The sequence below is a fragment of the Ciona intestinalis genome, unplaced genomic scaffold (genome assembly GCF_000224145.3).
Source record: "Ciona intestinalis unplaced genomic scaffold, KH HT000077.2, whole genome shotgun sequence".
NCBI classification, from domain to species: Eukaryota; Metazoa; Chordata; class Ascidiacea; order Phlebobranchia; family Cionidae; genus Ciona; species Ciona intestinalis.
The window spans coordinates 103,109-120,419 of NW_004190399.2; the positions used below are offsets into that span (position 1 = coordinate 103,109).

The 17,311-nt window shown below is 37.7% G+C and overlaps 1 protein-coding gene across 1 annotated transcript; it reads right to left on the reverse strand.

Annotated features, from left to right (window-relative positions):
• Nucleotides 1-1,151: 1,151 nt before the first annotated feature.
• On the reverse strand, nucleotides 1,152-17,186 carry LOC100186788 (leucine-rich repeat-containing protein 9-like). Its single transcript, XM_002121884.4, has 34 exons — nucleotides 17,026-17,186; nucleotides 16,524-16,742; nucleotides 16,064-16,204; nucleotides 15,726-15,789; nucleotides 15,334-15,455; nucleotides 14,889-15,020; nucleotides 13,640-13,795; nucleotides 13,245-13,319; nucleotides 13,003-13,154; nucleotides 12,344-12,530; nucleotides 11,834-11,955; nucleotides 11,330-11,447; nucleotides 10,882-11,002; nucleotides 10,670-10,730; nucleotides 10,391-10,473; nucleotides 10,212-10,309; nucleotides 9,603-9,845; nucleotides 9,160-9,339; nucleotides 8,670-8,801; nucleotides 8,223-8,348; nucleotides 7,812-7,943; nucleotides 7,154-7,331; nucleotides 6,615-6,735; nucleotides 6,296-6,395; nucleotides 5,909-6,072; nucleotides 5,485-5,616; nucleotides 4,901-5,033; nucleotides 4,403-4,577; nucleotides 4,028-4,149; nucleotides 3,350-3,445; nucleotides 2,532-2,726; nucleotides 2,024-2,165; nucleotides 1,599-1,743; nucleotides 1,152-1,325 (listed from the first exon to the last, which is right to left on the reverse strand). Exons 1-34 carry the CDS (start codon nucleotides 17,083-17,085, stop codon nucleotides 1,295-1,297), a joined length of 4,458 nt encoding a protein of 1,485 aa, XP_002121920.1. The 5' UTR covers nucleotides 17,086-17,186; the 3' UTR covers nucleotides 1,152-1,294.
• Nucleotides 17,187-17,311: the final 125 nt, after the last annotated feature.

Sequence of the window (17,311 nt, forward strand, 5' to 3'; positions counted from 1 at the left end):
CTGCTTGAATTCTCACTTCATAAACAATAGTAAGACCCTATAACGCTACAAACTTCAATACTAAACGCATATATTACATTGAAGCAGTCGACGTAATCAAGACTCGCCTCGGCATCGCTAGCTGAAGGCAAAACCCACGCCCTAAGTTGAACAGCTGGAAACGCGCAACAAGTACAAGGAATGCAAGAAAACAAACGGTGGTGCAAACGCAACCACGAAAATTAATAAAACTTTTATCAGTTTAATGTTTTGATTGAAACAAAGCATCTGTCTAAGCTTCAACCATATTCAATCGTATGCGCATACTTTTAATACAATTTTAAAACGAACCTTAAGTTTTAAACAAAATATTTTGCATTTGGGGTAATATTCCAACTCTGGCCCTAATTTCCCGCCCCTTGGCATTTCAAACCCTTGTAGAATAGAAACGACACGGGTTGTTGAATTAATCAACCAACTCTGGTGTAAATCGCAGGCCACTTCTATAGAACCTCACCCATATAAAATAGAATGACAATAATAGATTATTCCAACAATTTGAACCCCACCATACTATCCAAGCTTTAAAATATATTCCACAGATTAGGAAGCTCTGCTCACCAAACACCAACTTTCGACTTTTCGCGTCGAAATAACTTCTATTCTAAAAGCTACCGTTACTTTCGCATTTATGACGTCACAAGCACCTCTCAGCTTTGTTTAACTTCGTCTCATAATCTCGAAACACCACTTCATGTCACGTGGCTAAACTAACAAAACTTTGGAGTGGGGGGGGGGGGGTTGGTGGATTAACCCATGACAGGTGGCATAGATTGCTAATTATGTTACAACTTCGATAAGCTCTTTATCACCGTCTAGCGGTTGTTGAAAATTAATTTAAATCGGTATTTGTCTCTGGAATGACTTCTAATATTAAGTTCTCCTTTCTGTGTCGTTGGGTTGCATTAGGTAGAACTTTGCAAACAGGAACATTGATGTTATTCTACTAAAGTAAAAATGTTAGATGTATTTCACAAAATATAGGATTTTTAAAAAAATATGGGACAAAAGTAAAACAAAAAGATTTTAGTTTGGAACATTTAGAAAAAATAAAATGTCATGTCACAGAATCTTCTATGACATAACAGTTGTTAAAGAACACCCTGCGAAAGTTTCTATTTTAGATAAAAACGAAATTCGTGCTTTGTTGACGACAATCGTGTGTGTGATGTCATACTTGATAATGTCATTGTGAAGAAAGTGATGTCACAGTTGAAATGATGATGTCACAGTAGTATTAGTGATGTCATAAACCTCATCTGTATCGATTTGCGCTTCCAACGTTTCTTGAAGGAAAAAAATAGAGAATTATTCGATGAACTTTTATTTCGTTAGGTTTACTTACTGAGTTGTGGGCGTATGTGTCCTTGGGCAAGACACTTAACAGCAATTGCTCCAAAGTGGTCACCAATGGGTTTTCTAAATTGTCAGCCACACATACACCCACAAAGTTACATACATGGTAACCGTACACAAGCAAACAGATATATGTAACTCATAAGCTACCAAGTAAGTAAGAATTAATTGGAGTCAATAACCGTGTTACACCCCCTACCAACCTATTATTAGGTGACTGTTGTTGCCCGTATGGTCTAGTAATGCTTTGTTGTTGTTGGTTGTACTTGATGCCAGCAAGCTGGTTATACAACGCACCATGCGTCATTGAATGGTGGGTGGATTTGTCACGACCTTGGTTTCGTTTGCCTGTTAAGAGGTGGAAGTCGAATGATATAGATACAGGTTCAAGGCTCAATGCTGCTATTAATGTGGGTGTATATCTCTTTTGGCAAGAAATTAACCACAATTGCTTTAACCCAGTGGTCACTAATAGATTGTAGCTGCCTCGGTGTTGGAATAATGGATCAAACTCTGGCTAAAATGTTGCTTCCCATAGCTTTCTACGCTGTATATTCCATTAACAACCATTAAATACACCCTCGCTATATTGATAATAATGTAAACACAGAAATAGTTGTGAACAAACCTCTTGTATAACCATCATCATCATGACCGGGGGCGTAAGGCACAGCATGTCTTTCATTACCGATGGACATATGCGTCACTTTAATGGGGCCAGCTCTGTTGTGCGGGGTGATTCCGGGTAAGATGGATTCAGCGACTACAGGCTGCAAGTAATGGTGGAAAGGTTAGTGAGAACAAACCAACCACAAAAGTTTAATCTAAATTCAGAAACTTTAAACTTTATGGTGTCTTCCAATAGAATTTTATACTTTTAATTGATATTCAATGAAACTACAGATATTCCACTGGGTTGCAGCGGTGTCTGTTAATTGTCTTGTGTAGGAAACATTTGCCTACCAGTGTTGAGCATTGAACCCTGTATCCTTTGGTTGCGATGGAAACGCCTAACCATTGAGCTACGGAAACGAAATAAAGAATTTCATTCAGCAAAAGAATAAAGAATACAAATAATGGAGGGATGTCTGATATAGAACATAGCAGGCCCACATAACTGAACTAGACCCACTTACCTTTTGATCCATGAAATATAACTCAGCTTTGGTTCTTTCTTCAGGAGTTACAGGTATCCCATCAATGGTTTGTAAGTTAGGTTGTTGAAACACCAACATCGGGCGATGCAACAACCTGCGTGATACAGCGTTACCAATCACCGATACCTCGAGGAGGTTGGGGAGCGTTTCAAGTTTCTCTAATTCCATCATATCCTGTGGGGGGGAATATACAAGGACAGCTTGAATAAAAATGTATTTTATTCTGTGACGATTAGGTTTTAAAAAGCAGTGACAGTTTTTTACTCCCCATGTTATCATAGACGCATGGGCGGAATATGAGGGGTGTCTGGGATGTCATGTAACACCTACTTTTGTTACATGGGTAGCAATATATGTTTTAGAACCTTGTTTCACCTTTTACCCTGTTGTTAGGTGTCTATACAAACAAACAGAGCCAAAGTATATTGCATTCACCACATTAATCAATGAGGTTCCCTATGTTTGACAACTATAAGTGTAACTGTATTTCAACAATGTCACCCCAGATTTTACCCTGTTGTTAGGTGTCTATACAAACAAACAGAGCCAAAGTATATTGCATTCACCACATTAATCAATGAGGTTCCCTATGTTTGACAACTATGAGTGTAACTGTATTTTAACAATGTCACCCCAGATTTTACCCTGCTGTTAGGTGTCTATACAAACAAGCAGAGCCAAAGTATATTGCATTCCTGATTCTATATCGGTGAGGTTATGTAATGAGACACAACCTCTTTAGACCAGAGTTGGCTCATCACCCCAACACTAACCCAAAGTCATAACATGTCACGAACCTGTATTCTATTCATTCCGAGGTAAAATCTTTGTAGATTTTCCAGATGATGTAAATTACTTAAATCCCTCAACCTGTTTTCTTCCACATGAAGTTCCTGCAATCATTAAGCAACGATTGTTTACTGGTGGATTGTTTTGCCCAACTTGAGTACTTAATATGACATGTTATGAATGTAACTTGTTTAACCCCGGCAACAACAGTCGTTATAACACGGGTGTTCTGTTTCATACACCTCGTGCCCGCTTACAAGTTACCACGTATGCAACTTATTTATCCTCGCATGGTGGGGCAACGACAGTCGTTATACCACGGGTATTCTGTTTCATACACCTCGTGCCCGCTTACGAGTTACCACATATGTAACTTATTTATCCTCACATGGCGGAGCAACGGCAGTCGTTATACCACTGGTGTTCGTGTTTTATAACAAGTTACCACGAATACCACGTATGTAACTTTGTGGGTGAGTGGGTTTTTCTGTATGGTTGACAATTTAGACAACCCATTAGTGACCACTGGGTTGGAGCAATTGTCGTTAAGCATTTTGCTCAAGAACACATACTCCCACAATGGTTGTACACTATACATTCTTAAAGAAAAAACACAAATATACAGGTATTCTTATAAGAGTAACCACTTAAACCCACAAACAACACACAATGCAACCAACACCCACCAGTAAATTCCACTGACTAACAAACGAGTTTTCATTGATAGCTTTTACTTTGTTCCGATCCAACACAAGTTCCCTCAGTTCATGCAAGCCTTCCAAACCTTCTATCCTTGATATCTCATTACCTGGGAATATTTACCGTTGTCACTACCAGCAGATAAGGTTAAAAGTGTATCTTATTGCGTACCAATATGTTTACTGTTGACTGTTGTTTTCCGGCCACGCGAGGATGAAGTAAGTTACATTTATATATTATTATTTGTTGCTTTAAGCTATAATGTATTTTAGAAAAAGATCTCTTGTCTTAAAATTTTAAATAACCATGAGTAATGATATGGAATAGAACAATATTTCGCCCTAAATAATCCCAACACCCACCTTGCACAAACAGAGCCTTCAGGTTGACGAGCCTCCCCAACTGCAGTGCTGCCATGTTATTTATCCGGTTATACCCGATGTGCAACACTTCTAAACTTTCCATGACGGGCGTGAGCGTTTCTTGTGCCATCACTTCAACCCCTACTTGGTGGCTTACCGCGTATTGGGAACGAATCTATAATGTTGGGTGTTATGGTCATTGTGTGTAAGTGGTGGCTTACGAATAAGACGTACATGGTGTATTCATACAACTCATGCTTATTGCTGGGCTTAGTTGATTTCTAACACATTAGGTATTGGTGTAATGAGCTGGCATAAATCCCAGGTCCCATGGCATGCCTCACTGTGGAACCTCACCCATATAAAATAGAATGTGCATATACAATGTTGGGGTAATGGGCCAACTCTGGCCTAAATCCAAGGTCCCATGACATGCCTCACTGTGGGACCTCAACCATATAGAACAAAATATAGATTAATACACCCACCACAGGTTACCTGTTGCTGCTTATGGTTTCTTGGTCTTGGAAGAACAGACTCGATATGGTTGTGATTCAAACACAACACACGAACATGACGTAAATGGATCAAACCACTGAATGAAGTTAAACTATTGTGCTCAAGGTTCACACTGTGATGTAATAATGGTGGTTATGTCAAAACAATAGCTTGCTCGTAATATTATGACACAATAACTTGTAATATTTTACCGTTTAAATTTTCTTGAAATTTATGGGGTCTGATCTAATTAATAAACCAACAAAAAAAGGAAAAATCAACAAAATGACAGTCGTTTCCCACATAGAAAACTTTCTAAATTAAAATCAATCCAACCCATTAAACAATTAGTGACCACTGGGTTGAAGCAATTGTCGTTAAGTGTCTTGCCCAAGGACACGCACACTCACAACGGTAGCAGCGATGAGCCTTAAACTCTGTATACTCTAGACTACAGAGCTCTAATCACTGCACCAATAAAACAACTAGAACAAGGGTACATGGGTTACACTGCGAATACTTCCCCAATAGCAGATACTATAATATACAACTGCCCTTTAACAAACCCCCTTGCCAACCCTCACCTTCTAAGATTCTTAAACAACTCCCCACTCCCGATATCAACCGTTCGAACCGAACAATTTGGGAAATCAATCTCTCGAATGTCTTGAAAGTTTGCGTGCCCGATTCTTTCAGCAACAAAATCGTTTGTGAGCCTGATAATGACAATGTTTGTTGTGGTATAAAGAGCTTTGTGACATCACTGTAAACTATGATTCTTTCTGGGTTTAGGTAATGGGGCAACCATGGTCCAAGGAGACCTCAACCATATAGAATAAAATCCAGGTTATAAAAACTATTTTACGCCGATTCCAAAATAGTAATAACTTTTACTCCCCATTATGACATCACACCCCATTATGACTATCATACACCTTCCCCCAGTAATATATAGTAATAACTTTTACTCCCCATTATGACATCACACCCCATTATGACATCACACACCTCCCCCCAAAAGCATCCTTAGCGTTCCCTTCCTCTGAGTTCTCGATGGCGTTCCCGTCCAAAGCTTTCAATGCTTGCAGATGGTAGATGATAAACAGCCTGTAGTTGTCGGATTGCGCTACAGGGTTGCCATATAAGTCAAGGATAACAAGGGATGGGAGGGTCTGGAATAAGTTGGTTTGTGGTGTTGGGTTTTAATATGCCACGACATTATTGTGCATAAGCTGTAACAACATAATCTGCGGTAACTCATATTGTGTTGTTGTGTTTAAATTCAGCTACTTCAAACTTGTTGACTTTTTGTAAATAAAGTCACTTCTGTGTGAGATGAAATACACCACATGTAAAAATACATTTAGAACTTAACAGTGAGCATGACTAACTTACTTTTAGCTGAAAGACTTCTCTAATATTTGAAACTCTATTGTTTCCGATATAAAGTTCCACCAGTGAACCAGCGCCCGACAAACCTTTGAATGAAGTCAACCTGAAATACAAAACCAATATTTAATGCAACGGTAATTTGTAATCTTGAAGTTATATAAGAAATAGTTCATCGGTAAAAAACATACAATGTAATGCGCCAACCCTTCATCTGGCATAAGACAAGCCATTATAAGGTTACTTGAGGTAAAATAAAACATAATTAGGTTATTTTCAATTTGAAATAGTACACAAATTCAGCACAACTTTAAGTTATTAAAACCTGTTGTTTTCCAATGAAAGGAAAAGCAAGGATGAAAGTTTCTCGAACCCAACATTTTCCACCGAAGATAAATAGTTGCTTGTGAGGTCTAGATGTCGTAGCTTCGTTAACTTTGATAAACCTGTATTGTGGTAAAGTAGTGTTATTGTGAAACAAATGGTTTGAGGTTGCCACATAACCAAGAGGGGTTCAAAGCTCTATGCTGCTACCATTATGGGCGCATGCATCCTTGAACAAGACACTTAACCATAATTGCTTCAAATTGTCAGACACAAAAAACAATCACCCACAAAGTTACATACGTGGTAACTTATAAGCAGGCACGAGGTGTATGAAACAGAACACCTGTGTTATAACGACTGTCGTTGCCCAACCATGCAAGGATAAATAAGTTACGTATGTGGTAACTCAGAACCGGTAATAGGACAATCGTGATATAACTAAAGATACTCTGCCATGCGAAAACAAACCAGGGACTTTCATTCAACATTATATTAGTGTTTTAGTATTTTATATCCAAACACCAATATATAACGTACCATCTAACTTATAAATACAGTTATCCTGCAGTGACAACTCCTCAAGTTTGGTACAACATTCAATTCCCTCCAACTTTGTCACACAGTTCCGATCAAATGAAGCCCAGCAAAGATTCTCCAACCTTTCAAGGCCAACAAGCTTGCCAATAAATTGACCATCAAGGTTTAAAACAGTGACCTGTAGAACAATTAACGTGGGTAAACTGGATGTCTATGATATCACTGTCTGGTCTATAAATCTGACAATCGAAACATTGGTCCTTTAAGATTAAAACAAACAAATGCCAGAAGATTTTTTTCACAGTTGAATAACAAGGTATTATGTGTCTACAGATTCAACATAAAAAACAGCAATTAATTTAAACAGAAATGTGTTTGTCGCATGCGCAAATATAAAGCATAAGTCATAAACCATTTTGAAAACTGTTCCCATGCTACACAAAGCAATATGCTCTCCCTCACTTACCCCCCAATTTCTACTAGAAGTAGCAGTATCTAGCCCTAATGACCACAGTCACACACTACATAAGCAGACATATTCACACCAACACAAACATATAGACAACACAGTGCCTGTACCTTAGCCACCCTCAAATAATACACCAGACAGCATATATATATAAAATGATTTCATAAACAAACTTTCATACTTAAATACCTTAGCCATCCACCCAGGGTCCTTCATGTCAGGTTTATTCTTGCTAAGTTGGGTTAATATTTGTGCTTGAGATTGAAGGCTTAGACTGTTGGGAATATCGGAGTCGGTGCGTGAATGAGCACCAAGTGTTGTCTGGTGGATTGAAAGGGAACAGTTAATGTATTATGACATCAGAATGAACAATTTTCTTAGATTTTATTTCACACTTTTGCAGAAATAATGAGGTTAAAATACAAAGCATTGGTATGTGTTGATTATTTTAAATGTACATGAAGAAGAAAATTATCTGTCCAAAATCGCATACGCCCACAATGGTAGCAGCATCGAGCATCAAACCCGGTGACCTTTAGCCCGTTCTAACCATTATGCCATTGGTCCAATAAACGTAGTTTCATAGAAATAATATATTACCTGTGATATCCGTGTCCCAGCCACTAGTCTCAAAGCAGCAGCAGCGTCGCTCTCCGTGACTTGCGTTCCGTTCAACAAAGTCAACGATTTTAACCGACCAATCACGCGGAGGAAGAAAAACTCCGCCTTCAAATCGACCAATCAGATTATCAGATTGAATTTAAATTTACTGATTTTGATGATCAATAAATACTGAATTACGGCATATACGTGTATTTTGATTTTGTTGAAATATTTAACGAAATAAATATTTTACAAAAAAAAGGCAACACATAATTGAATCTCAAAAGGTAGAGTTAAACTTAGAGTCTGTGTCTAAAGTTAGATTACATGGTTAACTGAACAGATCTTACATAGCAAGAGTTATGAGCAAAGTGAGGTCAAAACCATATGGAATGAAACGTAACATATAAATAAACATATTATAGTCAACCAAAGCCATCCCACCTTAATCCATGGGTTATTTCTGAGGTCCAGTGTGTTTAACGAAGTTGAATGTTTGCGTAACACAGTCAAGTCATCCCTTAAACTCGTTAGCTGGTTCCAACTTAAGTTTAATTCTCGTAGTTTTGTCATCCCCTGGTTGGTATCGTGGGTTTATAAACGAGAAAGGCAATAATGAACTTCAGGGGTCAGCTTATACATGAGTGAGTGTTACCGGTCGAAAATAGAATGAATATACTTGAAGCTACCATTGTGGAGATGCATCCTTGGGCAAGATAACTAAACTAATTGGTTGTCCAAATCAGCCATACATTAAAACCATCACCCACAAAGTTAGATACATGGTAACTCGTAAGCGGGAACGTGGTGTATGAAACAAAACACCCGTGTTATAACGACTCAAAGACAAACAAGCGACACTAATCCATTCATACACGCAAAATCATAGACCCGCAACCCCAATATAGACATACAATACTAACCAACCCCTCACCCTCATTCCTTCCAAGGAATTGATTTTATTGAAGCTCGCATCAATGACCTCTAGGTGGCTCATGTGAGCTACGTCTTCCAATCTCGTAAGCTCGTTAAAACTGACCACTAGATGTCTCAGTTGAGACAGGGAGTTGATTCCTTTTAATCGGCCGAGCCCGTTGCCGTGGAGATTCAATATCTGCAACGGAATGATGTCATTAGAGCATTGAATATATTTATTTGGTGTCAATGGGTGTGTGTATTAGATAAACATATGGGACCTGGTATGTAGGTTTATGTATTACTATAAAATCCAGGGTTCTACAATTGTATATGTATATTCTGTTCTATATGGGTGAGGTCCTACAGTGTAGCATGCCATGGGAACTGACATTTAAACCAGAGTTGCCCATTACCCCAACATGTTCTATTATATCACTCCAAGAATAATATTGTCATCACCGTTATCTGTGTTAGGGACATCGTTCTTCCAAGTTTGAGAAGCAATTCCTCTGAAAGCGAGACGAGTCGCGGTCGTAGTCGGACTTGTGGGGGAAGTGACATCGATTCCGAATCTTTCGTTTCTTCCGATGAAAATAAACTTGTGTGGTCACTTGGTGGGGATGTGGAGACCATGGTAGTTGACCCCACAACCCCCGTGTTTAACCAATCACCAACGCGGAACTGGAACGGGGAGACGGGCTTCTGTGGGTGGTGGTTTTATATTAGTTACTACATATAATGAGGTTCTGCTATCTTTAGTGAGGCATATATAGGTTATAGGTGTAGTTCTATAAGTCTATTACCCCAACACCCAGGGTGCTACTATCTAGACCCCACTGAGGTAGTTTATAGACACTCAATGATGGAGATTTGATTCTATATGGGTTTTAAGTGAAGCACACCTGAGACCTGAGATGTAGGCCTATTACCCCAACACCCAAGGTGCTACCATCTAGCCTAGACTAAAGCAATTTATAGACACTTTATTTAATGAAAGAAATTCCATTCTATGACTCTTACAATTACAAGTCTTAATACAATGAATGCAAATATCATACAATTACAAACCTTTCCAAAATATTCAAAGTTAATGATATACTCGGGCAACACGAGGTCGGGGTCAAATACGAACCACTCGCATTGTCGTGTACTGCATTCACAATCATCTGTGATGTATAATATATCGTATATAACTTGTATAATATATCATGTATTTAAGTTGTAGAAATTATTCAAAGTAAACCAACCTTTAATTGGTGAAACCTCTTTCTCTCCTTCCTTGCGAGGTTTATACACGCTGTTGATCTTATAATAACGATCTGATGTGATTCTGTAACATAAATTTATATTAAAGAAAAACTTTGTTCAGACAGACTGGGTAAGGACATATTTAAAACACATATAGTAGGGTGGGGTTAGATAGATGCTGTTAGCACATAATATCCCATAAAAAGTTCTTTCTATAAAAATTGAAACATCATACACAAGCTATATAAAGTTATATAAACAACAGATAGTTGACTTACTTTGCATTACCTTGGGCAGGTGCGCTCTTACCAAGGTAAACCTTAGATACAATGACTTGGCCTGTAGGAATAATTATAATTAGAAAGAGAAAACGTATTGTTTATAGCATAAAAATATCATTGTCTATACCAGGGTATTAGACCTTTAGTGAGACCACCTTAGACCTAAGATGTATGTCTATTACCTCATTACGAAAAAAGTACGAACCCACCGTGTCTGAATGGGAAAGGGTCGGCGAACTCTTGACCTTTACAGCTGTCAATCAAATGTTCAAGACGAGGTTTCTCACAAATAAACAAACTGTTAGAAAGCGGAATGGCTTCTTTTGAGGGCTGTGGTGCATTTGTGTTGGTATAAGTATACACATATATATATATATGTGTATATACATAATACATATATATGTTGAATATATGTATTAGGGTATATACATCATATGTATCAAATGAACATACTGACACATGTGTATCTTTACTTACATTTTACCAGGCCTTTCGTCTTTTTATATCTAGAGAATTTTGACATTGCGTGTATTCTATTCTATATGCGTAAGGTCATATAGCAGTAGAGCATGTCATGGGATTTTGGGCCATAAGTAGCCAATTACTCCAACATCTAAGTTTGTACATCTAATACAAACCACCAGAAGATTATCTTACCCCACTGTTCAACACGCACCCAAACCCTTCCTCCAATATTCTGTTAAACAATTGTTTCGAACTCGGTCGTTTAGGATTCCACACAAAGAACAAATAATCAACAAGTTTCTTGTAGTTTCTGAACGATTTATGAATTAGTTGTTGAAATAGTTTAGTAATTAATCTTGACGGGCAACCCTGGCCTAAATCACAAGTTTCTCTGTCATTATCACAGGCCCTCATTAAGTTACCATAATGGGGGCTTTCTGGTAGTTGTGAGACAAATTAAACCCAGATTGCAATTAAGTTCTAAATTGAATTGCTTTGTTTTCTGATCTTACAAAACCAGCTTATTTGTTACAGTAAGCCTTCAACCTAAAACCTTCACATTACAAATTAAAAAAGCATTTGCAGTAAACCTAGAACGCTTTAGAACTGTTACATAACAAATTAAAAAAACAAGTAAACCCAGGACCCTCACCCTAAACCCAGGATTTTCACAATATAAACCCAGCCAATACTTACTTGGGTACAGTCCCATTTTCCTCAGCAGCAATAGAATGAACTTTATCATCAAACCTTGCTCTTAATACTCTGTTATTAACACGGGTGATTCCATGCATTTTGATGCCGGTTACACCGTAGGCCTGGGATACAATGTAATGTTAAAGTTATAGGAAGGTAGTAGATCTTAAGCATTGGTACATTCTATTTATTTATAACAAGGCAGGGGAACGCTTGCGTTGTAACTGAAGGTTACCAGGTTCAAGCCTCAATGCTGCTACAAGTGTGGATGTATGCGTCTTTGGGCAAGACACCTAACGGCAATTGCTGCAACCCAGTGGTCCTGGTCACTAATGGGTTGTCCAAATTGTCAGCCATACATAAAAAAAATCATCCACAAAGGAAAATAGGTTGAAAGCTGGCACGAGGTATATAAAAATATTCACTTCAAAAAAGTCTCTAATTTTATAAAGTATTTCCAATTCAACCAGTGATGTCTATACAAGCTACTAATATGTTAAAGTCACTTACTCTATAATCCCACGCACAGAACCTTGACAAGACAAGGTCATGGCACGTGGTGTACCAAACATCAGATGCAGCTCCTTGTTCAAACCTTACATTTCCTCCTGTCTCTAACTCAATGGTTAACCTCCTGAATGAAGTGTCCGATAAATGATGAAGGAGATCAACTGATTGCTTGTGGTAAGTCTCCATTCTGTATAAAGGGGTACAGGGTGGTTAGTTATTATATCCTCATGGGTGGGAACTTGAGTGATTTATCCATGGTTGCCACTCCCATGCTCACAATCGAGTTGATGAAGCTATTGCAGTGTGTGGATAAGCAGACATGGCTTTTGGTTGGTTTGGTCATTTATATCCTCGTGGGTGGGAACTTGAGTGACTTATCCATGGTTGCCACTCCCATGCCCACAGTCGGGTTGCTGAAGCTATTGCAGTGTGTGGATAAGCAGACATGGCTTTTGGTTGGTTTGGTCATTTATATCCTTGTGGGTGGGAACTTGAGTGACTTATCCATGGTTGCCACTTTCATGCCCACAGTCGAGCTGTTACAAGGTGTGGATAAGCAGACATCCTGCTAACAGTACTTTATTTATTACCAGGATGTTTTATAATTCTACCCAATAGTTGCTTCAATGAGCCTTGAACCTCATACCCTAACCACTCACTCCTGGGTTCTTTTCTTCCATGCCTCAATCCTGGCTTGCAGTGAAGACAACTTGTTGTTGAATTGATCAGCTTTGTTTGGTTCAACCTCCGTGTCTTTCCCATCACTAGGTGGAGCCGCTTCACCTGCAGCTAATTCAACTTTAGCCTCGCTCTGGGGAAGATGGGTTGGTTTAATAGGGTGGGGCGAGTGTATACACCTCATGCTTACTCTTATGTTTTGACAGCAAGCGTAAGTACAAACCTGTATCTCAGGACTTGGTGATGAAGAATCTGAACTTGAATCTTCAGTTTCATCGTTTTGTTGTTGTTGTTCAATCTAAATCAATGAAACTTAGATGGGATTTCATTATAATCGGTTTTATAAGACACATTCTAAGGAGAATGAGCCAACTTTAAATCCCAGGTCCCATGGCGTGCCTAGCTGTAGGACCTCACCAATATAGAATAGAATGTGCATATACAATGTTGGGGTAATGGGCCAACTCTGGCCTAAATCCCAGGTTCCATGGCGTACCTCACTGTAGGATCTCACCCGTATAGAATAGAGTACAAAAAACAGTGTATTTTCTATTCAACAAGCAACAAGAAATAAACAAATCATTTATAAAGTGTTCTATCACATGAAACACAACTCACCGATTTAAGAGCAAAGTTAAACGCACGCAACCTTTCTTCAGGTATTTGCAACAACAATCGTTTTTCTTTCTGTAAACGATTCAACAAAGTAGTCAGGTTTCTACGCACAGTTTTAACGCGCATGTTGTAATACATCTTCTTTTTCATAACGGTGACCTGAGGAAAAATTATAATATATAACGTACATAACAATGTATTTGTTAATATAGGTGTGATATAATAATGTATGTAAAAGAGTTATTTGTTTAGTTGGAAAACATGGGTGTTCTGTTTCATACACTTCGTGCCTGCTTACAAGTTACCACGTATGTAACTTATTTATCCTCACTTGGCGGGGCAATGACAGTCGTTATAACACAGGTGTTTTGTTTCATACACTTCGTGCCCGCTTACAAGTTACCACGTATGTAACTTATTTATCCTCACTTGGCGGGGCAATGACAGTCGTTATAACACAGGTGTTTTGTTTCATACACTTCGTGCCCGCTTACAAGTTACCACGTATGTAACTTATTTATCCTCACTTGGCGGGGCAATGACAGTCGTTATAACACAGGTGTTTTGTTTCATACACTTCGTGCCCGCTTACAAGTTACCACGTATGTAACTTATTTATCCTCACTTGGCGGGGCAATGACAGTCGTTATAACACAGGTGTTTTGTTTCATACACTTCGTGCCCGCTTACAAGTTACCACGTATGTAACTTATTTATCCTCACTTGGCGGGGCAATGACAGTCGTTATAACACAGGTGTTCTGTTTCATACACCTCGTGCCCGCTTACAAGTTACCACGTATGTAACTTATTTATCCTCACTTGGCGGGGCAATGACAGTCGTTATAACACAGGTGTTCTGTTTCATACACCTCGTGCCTGCTTACAAGTTACCACGTATGTAACTTATTTATCCTCACTTGGCGGGGCATGACAGTCGTTATAACACAAGTGTTCTGTTTCATACACTTCGTGCCCGCTTACAAGTTACCACGTATGTAACTTATTTATCCTCACTTGGCGGAGCAATGACAGTCGTTATAACACAAGTGTTCTGTTTCATATACCTTGTGCCTGCTTACAAGTTACCACGTATGTTATAACTTTGTGGGTGATTGTTTTTCTGTACGGTAATGACTGTTAAGTGTCTTGCCCAAGTTATGTTGTTTGTTAGAGACAATGTCGATCTGACTTATGTACGGATCATGTTTAGAGCAAGTACATGCATATTAGAAACATAATTATCATCTCACCTCAGCAAGTTCCCTCATTTGAGCGGCGGAAACATCATATGTATCCAATCTTTCAAGGTTAGGTAAATGATATAATACATGGGTGGAATAATTACATAGAAGACATACAGGGTTGTTGGGGTAAAGGGAATCCTGAAAAGAATAAACATACATTTAGTAATGTAACTAATTCTACTCAACCCATAGTATTATGTATATATGTATATAACACTCTTGTCTCATCATGAGGATACTGAGGATGGTTAAAGTTGATTAAGTGAAACTGCACCATCCTCAGTGTTAGATGAGATAAGAGTGAGTGTTACATAAAGACCAGCTTGGTACTTGTAAAGTTGTAACACTCACTCTTGTCTCATATCTACGCCTATATAATTTACAACTCCATCAACTTGACTATATATATATATACATATATAGCTTCCATTTATTGGTACACAATCCTGACCTTAAGACTGAGATCATTAAGTTTAGGCAGCTTGGTAAGGTTGGTAAGATCTTTAAAAGATGAAAGTTTGTTGCCGGAAAGATTCAAGATTTGAAGTTGGTGAAGGTATTGTAGGGAAGTACCTGGATGGGTGGAGTCAATACATTGAATATAATATATATTTAATAATAAAAACTTGTTTTGTATAGTCTGATCATGAGTTTTATAAAGTAAATATATATAGTTTTTTCATGGTATTGGGTAGCTTTAGTATTCAAACACATATGAATATTGAACAAGAAGATTGGCCTAAGTGTTAGGAGACATCCAGGGGGTAGGGGGCAGTTGAACACACTCTCAGTTTCCATAACTAACACTCACACAAAATATACCAAACCAACTTACTAACTTACCAATAAGTGGGATAGAATTCCCTGCCAGGTTTAATTCTTTCAACCATTTCAAGTTGTCTATACCCTGGATATTTAAGATGGCAAGTTTATAATATATATATATATATATATCTACAAACATAGGTAAACATATGTATAGTATTATAAACAAAATACAATTTTAGTGATTAGTAAGTTTTTCCTAACTGATAACAACTATGGTATTTTTGCGTAGTGAACAGACATACGTACATATTACAGTTTGGGTTGCAATATCTAAAGAAAACTTACAATGTTATCTTTATATTGTATGTTACTGCATAGCATATAACACCTAAATGATTAAACAGTTCAACCACCTCAATCTCTTGTATTTTATTCCTTGATAGATTCAATACATCCAGGTTATGCAGATGAGATATATTCTCAATCTTGTGCAGTTTATTTCCGTACAACATCAACTTGCTTAATCGCTTTACTTTCTCCAAGCCTTGGATTTTCTGTAAACAAAGTTCCAATGATGGAATGATATCTTACCAGTTTGCCGTTGCAGTATTCATGTACTAATATTAGGAAGTAGGTAGATTCAATAGGACATAAAAAAAAAATTCACCCATACAACTTCTAAGTTAAAATATATATATAATACATATATAACTTAAAGCATGTGCAGATTTTTTCTTCCAAGCAGTTTCTCAAGATAAAAACTTTTCTATTGAAGCATGATGTGCAATTAAAAAAGAAATGTCTTTTCTATTAAAGAAAAAATTTCCTAAATCAAACAGCTTAGTCTATTTTCTCCATTCATAAAATACTCACAGTGAGTTCACATTCACATGCCCACAATTCCCTAAGTTCTGGGCAATGATGGAGATTCTGGATTAGTTTGATTGACTGGCCGACGATCACAAGCGTCGTGAGATGAACGAAATGTTGCAAACCAACCATGTATGGGTAACCAGAGAAAAACATCTCCAATTCTTTGACATTAGGCCCATTTCCTTCCAACTGGGAATACTGGATCCCATTTGAAATGCACTGAAGATATAAGAGTATAAACAACTACCATCTTACAATTATAGTTAACTGTGAGGTATTGGCAAAGGCCATGAGGTTGAAAACTATATGTATTTGTATTTATATAAATTATATGTAATTGTTTGTTTTATCCACTGACATGAATTTATATTCTATATACTTAAAAGCAATTGAGAGAAATCTAGTTAATTTTTATGCCAGAAGATCAGCTTCGAATTATTATTATGCCTAGTAACAACAGCAGTGGAAAGAATAAGTTACAGCAATCATACAAACCACACACCAGCTCTTTAAGGATGCTCTCTTGCTTTTCTTCTGAGATTTCATCTTGGTCTGTTGCCATTATAAAGATAATCAAAGAAAATTAAGGAACCTTTATATAATATCCATTAAATTAGGTATTGCGAATTCTATTGTCCAAAGCTTAGAAAATAACACAAAAGATAAATAACAGACCAAAAGTAACGTTTAAACGGTAAAAACTGAAACGTACTTGACTTTAACCTTATAGAAAAAAAAAATCTTTCACCTAAAATAACAAAATCGCCATTTTCGACATATTTAAAGAT

Bases quoted from the DNA above. Each gene is read 5' to 3' on its own strand.
- LOC100186788 (XM_002121884.4), bottom strand. From the start codon at position 17,085: ATGGCAACAGACCAAGATGAAATCTCAGAAGAAAAGCAAGAGAGCATC. The intron at 16,205-16,523 runs GTGAGTATTTTA...CTTTGTTTACAG, and splicing joins CATGTGAATGTGAACTCACT to AAAATCCAAGGCTTGGAGAA. The intron at 1,326-1,598 runs GTTGGTAGGGGG...TTTTCCTTCAAG, and splicing joins CAACAGTCACCTAATAATAG to AAACGTTGGAAGCGCAAATC.